Below are 5,876 nucleotides of genomic sequence, written 5' to 3'. Positions count from 1 at the left end.
ATGGCAAACACAATGGTCACAACACACTATGCCCACGCACCTCAGCAGAGCCTTCAGTACGGCTACATGCCTCCACCTTCACCGCCCATGGATGAGGCAGCAAAGTGCTCGCTCCCGTCCATCTCGAACCTCCTCGGGCTTGCGGACCAAGGATCGCCGACTTCGGAAACGTCGCCCCAGTCTCAGCAGCAGCAGCAGCAGCAGCAGCAGCAGCAGCAGCAGCAATGTACGAACAGTTCGTGGTGGGACATGGGACAGCTCGGTACTGACTCGACCCTAGCGCAAGCATCCAAGCCGGAGACGAGGCCCAACTCTTCGCACTACACCAACCCGGCAACCCTCCGGACAGGACTCCCGCCCAGCCCGCCCATGTCCTCGGATGCGTCCTTTGAGGGGTTCAACTCGCCATCGACTAGGTCGGTGAGCCAAGTGCCGAACGGGTCGAACTACTACTTCGAGGCCACGCCACCGCTTCAGATGGAGGCCGATGCACGGCAGATGACCGCCACAGCCGCAGTCCCGCGGGTTTCTGTCCAGGCCTCAGCATACCAGCCCCAGTACGCCCCCGGTCCTGCGTACATGAGCCAGCCGGCCATGCCCTCGTACTATCCTCCGATGCAATCCGCGGCGCCACCGCAGACGCAAATGTCTGGTCTCTACTACCAGCGTGCGCTCCCTCAGGTATGTCGTGATCGCACTTGATTCGTACGCAGAGCATGGTAACTAATGTGTCGCTATAGTCCTTCCCGCCTTCGATGCCCATGTCGGTGACTCTTGCGCCGACGGCCGGCAACCCCTGGCAGCACCATCACTACATCGCCCCATCAGCGTCGGCATCCTTTCCCCAGAGCCAGGACCGGTACATTTGCCAAACGTGCAACAAGGCCTTCTCGCGGCCCAGCTCGCTGCGGATTCACAGCCACTCGCACACGGGAGAAAAGCCGTTCAAGTGCCCGTTCCCCGGTTGCGGCAAGGCCTTCAGCGTGCGCAGCAACATGAAGCGGCACGAGCGTGGCTGCCACAACTACGACAGCAGCAGCACTACCAGCAGCACCAGCAGCGCCGGCGGGAGCCGCCCCTAACTCGAACTTTTCGACCCATGAAAACCCAAACAAAAACATGGCGTATTTTCGAGAAAGAGAAGCAGCCAGCCCAACCACCCATAGACTTAACCAGTTTCATCCCAGGCCCTGGCGGTCATAGGATATGCGACCCACGACCAAGTACGACAACCGGTATTTTTTAGTTTCTAATCTTTTTCCTTCCGGACCATCATCATCTATCTCGAGACGGAGTTCAAGGATGGACCATCATCTGGCACGGCTTGGCGCATGGGGGAAAAACGGGGGCGTGGTGTTTCGGCAAGGACCTCACGTTCTCTTATGGGTATGGTGGCGAAGGGGGTTGCTCAGACAGGGAGTTCCCTTCGGAGGATGATATCCCACGGCGCGGCGAAGGCGGCGAGTCCGGTTTACAAGGGACGTATATTTTGGTCTGGGTTGAGGAAGCATTTACACGGGCGTTGATCTCTTTTGTTTGGATGACTTTATTTTCTTTTGTCACTCTTCCCTTTGTCGACACGATGTATCCGACCGACGTTCACTCCAACGGGAGCAACGTAATGTGTATAGATTCAGGGGAGTCGCCCACCTGGGCGATTTGTACAATCTCCGGGGACGCAGGGATGGCGCTGACGAGAGAAGATGCGCAAGATAGCGGTGAAAAAGAGGAAAATAAAAATGTCAAGACAGAGTAACAACATGCGTTCCCTGCCAGAAGTGTCATGTGTCTCGGGCGATCGTGTTTCGAAACGTTGAGGAGGCAGGGTCCTCCCGACTTGAGCCGGAGGATACACGCAAGTTGATGCACAAGTTGGTGTTGGTATTGTGCACGCATGGGGTATCCCAAACAGTATTCGCCATGCCAAAACAGGACTACGGAGCTAACTAGTTATCGGAATTGGAAGGCAAACCTCTAAACCTCGGAAATCAAGACAATGGTTACTGTGTAATCTGTATGTACAATGGTTCGAGAACTCAAACGTTACTTCAAAACGACTCTGTGGGTTTGCTCGGCCCAAATTGTCGGGTTCGGCAACAAGAGGATCGGACCATGGGTGATGAGGTGACGGCTTCCCGAATGAGCCGTTGGCCCCCCTGGCCCAAAACTAACTCAAAAACTCAAAACCCCCATCATCCAAATTCGCATGCCAAGATATGTACATTCTCGGTCAAACCGAAATGTTGGCCCTCTCCAAAATGAAGAGGACAGACATCCACAATCAATTTTTCCCCATCACCGTCACCGACTGCAAGTCCCGTTCTGCACTCGCAGCCAGACCGCCTTTTTGGGGGCTCCCGAGTCTTGCGAGCATCAAGTTAGCCCGGCGCCGCCGGCCGAAACGGATCTGAACCCCTGGCCGGATACCCCACGATGCAGGGATGATCGCAGATCACCGGGGGGTTACCCGGAGTAAAGTGGAGAATCGCTTATGTGCAGCGGCGGCTTCGACGGGTCGACGGGAGGGTCAAGAACAACACACACGCGCATGCCCGCTCTTTCATGCCCGCACATGCCCGAAGTTGGCTCTGGGTGAAAATCTCTGAAGGAAATTATGGAGGTGGATGGGGATGGGTTGGAGAGAAAAAAAAAAAAGGACACCCTATCCTCTTCTCGATACCGAGCTGTCCCATCGAAGAAATGTGGGCTTTGCAGATCATCGCTCCCTTCAATCCCGGCAATACGCGAACAAGGCTCTCGGTTCGTGTAAGGGTCACGGTGTGCTTGGTAAAACTCGTAAAATGAAATGAAAAAAACGCAACCTTCGAATGAAAACCGTTGCACCGTGCACACGCTGTCAGGTAGTTTAAGGTAACCAGGTCGTCCGGGATCGAGAGTGCCCAGGTGGTGTGGGTGACGACAGGCGACGACCGGCGCAGGGGATCTGCGCTCGATGCTGCCAAAAATCACCCCAATGTCCGTTGCAGTGGGTCGAAGGCGTGCATCAAACCGCCCTTCCATCTCTTTTTGTCTAGGTATTTTATTTTCCTTGTGTGTGGCCTGACAGTCTTGTTATCTTGCGCGCATCAGCGGGGTTTTCCAGGTTCGTTGCGCTAGTTGACAGGCAGTTGGGGGGTTTTCGTTTGCCCTCGGGGAAGGCTGCTTCGTCAGCCCAGCGTGTCGAGCAAGCAACACCCTTCGTCGGGGAGCGGGGGGGTCGGCAGGTCGGGCAACTGGTTTTCTTGCTGGTGTTCTAGCGCGCTTCTGGCGTGCGTTGATCGGGCTCCACCTTGTCTCTCTCCCGTGCTCGGATTTTCTGGAGTTGTTCGGCTGCTTGGCCCAAATCTGCATTTCTGCAAGGCGATCCTTGGCCCTCGTCGTGCATGGTCCCCACCACACTTTTGGTCAATCATTGTCGATCAGCCTTCGAGGGTCGAGCGAGGGTCGAGCGAGGGTCGCCGGTCCTGCCAAGCCCCTGCGCATCTCATTCTGAATGGGGAACCGTTTGGCGAAGCAAAGCAGGGGATTTTCGTCGGGGGTTGGCATCAATGCAGCATGCATCAGGCCGATCAGCGATCAGCGCCCGCGTGCGAGCCCACGCTTTCCTGCATCGAGCATGGCATGGTGAATTGTGGCGGGCAATCAAGCACTTGCGTGGCTGATGTCATGGAGCCCTGTCGTTGTTAGTTCAGTGCCAGTTCAGCGCCAGTCCGGGCCAGCTCCCGAAGACGAGGGGCACGCCAAATGCAGGCTGGCAAATCAGGAATGAGTTTGCGAGTTGAGCTGCCCAGGGTGGCTCGGCTGGCTCGAGCTGGCGCCCCGCAACACAGAGCCCCCCCGAGCAAGAAACAGCGCGCTCGTGCCATGCCACATGCGAACATGCCCACCAAACTGGGATCATGGTTTTGTGGAAACAGCAATCGGCAGGTTCGAGACCACAGCATCGGAGTTCGGGAATTCTGACCGCAACATCGCCAAAGCTGTTAGCATCGGCATCCCGACCAGCTCGTTATCTAGCGCCACGAGGGTATGAGGGGGATATTGCGCATCATTGATGCACGCCAACCCAACCCGCGCTCAGCGGTTGTTGTCTCGATTTCCTCGACTTCCTCGATTTCCGATTCCCTCAGCACCCATGAGCCCAATGGGATGCGTTGCCAACGCCGTCTTGCATGGCGCATTCTAATAGTGTATGTACACTACACTACACTAGTTAGTTAACACGCATGGGAAACCGACTGCTTGGAGCTTTGGTTGGAGGGAACTCGCCGCTGCTGACCAGCTGTCGTCCCCCACGGCGCCACGGACGGCCCCATTGCCCAATGCGCCAGATCTATCGTTTCACGGATCGCCACAAACACGGGATTTGAGGATACTCGTCACACATCAACTGCACATCCCGCCCTTTCACTCCCGTACTCTCTGCCAGGCACCCAGGCACGACACTTCGAATCACACGAGCCCGCCACATGTCAAACCGAACATCCACACACCACGTTTCGACGTTCCGTAGCAACTGCCGTCCGTCTGTCCATACATACAAATATGCAAGGATCTGCGAGTATCAATGCGCCTCGCTTGAGGAAGTTGAGAGTCCACCATTGCCAAGATGTAGTAATTATTTTTCTTTGCTTGCTGCCTTTGCCCACCAGCCTCAACACCAGAAATTATCGCAGTGGGGATCCCGCTGACATCCCCGAGACTCTCAAGCGGAGATGCCGGCGCAGTTTGTGACGACTTCAGGGCCGCGCTCCTGGGTTTGATTGCACTTCGGAGCACGCTCTCAGGCAGGCAATCAAGCAATGTGATGGAAGTTCGAGCTGAATCGAACCCCCCCTCCGGCTTCTGCATCCTTTCGCACTTCCCCGGAAGATCGTCATCGAGATCGACCGCTTTCAACGCCTCTCAGGGAATCATGGCAAGGGCTGAAACGACGGCGTTCTGCATGGGCGCCGAAAGGCCCGTGAAGATCATGGCGCTAAACTAAACTTAACGACGACAAGCACGGAGCACGCACCACCACCCGCTCCCGTACCCATGTTCTCGGGTCTTTCGCTTGTGAACCCCTACCGGACCAGACCTTGACGCCCAGCGCTGACGAATCCAGTTCGCCAAACTCACGAGTCAGCGGCCAAGGATCTCTCGGGCGGCTTGGGGCGCCCCTCCCCTCCCCCCAATTCTCATCACCATCACTTCCCAAAACCAATCTCGTCTCTGCATGCATGTCTCACACGCGCATGTATCCCGTGTGAGCTCCCTCTCCCAAATAACTTCGCCAAGGCAAACCTGGCCGCGGGACCCTGTGGGATTTCTGGCAGACGAGCGTGGGATCAGAGACATGCCGCCATCACATTGTGTGATACAGGGTAAAAATAGGTGTGGTGGAAATGAGATTGGGACGCGCTGCCCGCCGGGAGGGGATTCCTAGCGCCCGCCGGGAATGGCGACCAGCAATCTTCCACGTCGCCGATCACGACGGGGTTGCTCGGATCTCGATTCGATTCGCCAGGCTTGGGTCGTTTGTTCTCCAGCAAGGCTGGTCGCCAGCCTCGTGTGCGCCAGTCTCGCACCAAGACAAGAAAAAAACAAAAGTGGTGAAAACGGTTCCAAATGTGGACGATGGTTTTTGGCTCGCCTTTCCGGCGGCCGGATTGTCAGACGGGGTTGGCGTTTCAGACGCGCCGTGTCAAAGCCACCCTTTGACACGCCGGGTCGGCCAGCTGCCGAGGTAAGGGGCGAGGTAAACAACAGGGGTAAGCTCTCCGGGCCTGCCCATAGCTAACCCTGATTCAGGGTTGTGGTACATACTGTGTTGGACGGGAATGACCAAGCGACGACAAACACGGCGAGCATCATATCCGGCCGCCTGTTTGATA

At 56.6% G+C, this 5,876-nt stretch overlaps 1 protein-coding gene across 1 annotated transcript; it reads left to right on the top strand.

Annotated features, from left to right (window-relative positions):
- Nucleotides 1-1,082, top strand: B0H64DRAFT_370986 (uncharacterized protein; the record flags this gene model as incomplete). The annotated part of the gene is made up of 3 exons (XM_062802124.1): nucleotides 1-226; nucleotides 281-681; nucleotides 741-1,082. 3 exons carry the CDS (start codon nucleotides 1-3, stop codon nucleotides 1,080-1,082), a joined length of 969 nt encoding a protein of 322 aa, XP_062662027.1.
- Between the last annotated feature and the right edge of the window lie 4,794 nt (nucleotides 1,083-5,876).

Source organism: Chaetomium fimeti (genome assembly GCF_033439085.1).
Source record: "Chaetomium fimeti strain CBS 168.71 chromosome Unknown B0H64scaffold_2, whole genome shotgun sequence".
Taxonomy (NCBI): Eukaryota; Fungi; Ascomycota; class Sordariomycetes; order Sordariales; family Chaetomiaceae; genus Chaetomium; species Chaetomium fimeti.
Note: the sequence above shows the minus strand (reverse complement) of the source record. Positions and strands in the feature narration are given on the sequence as shown.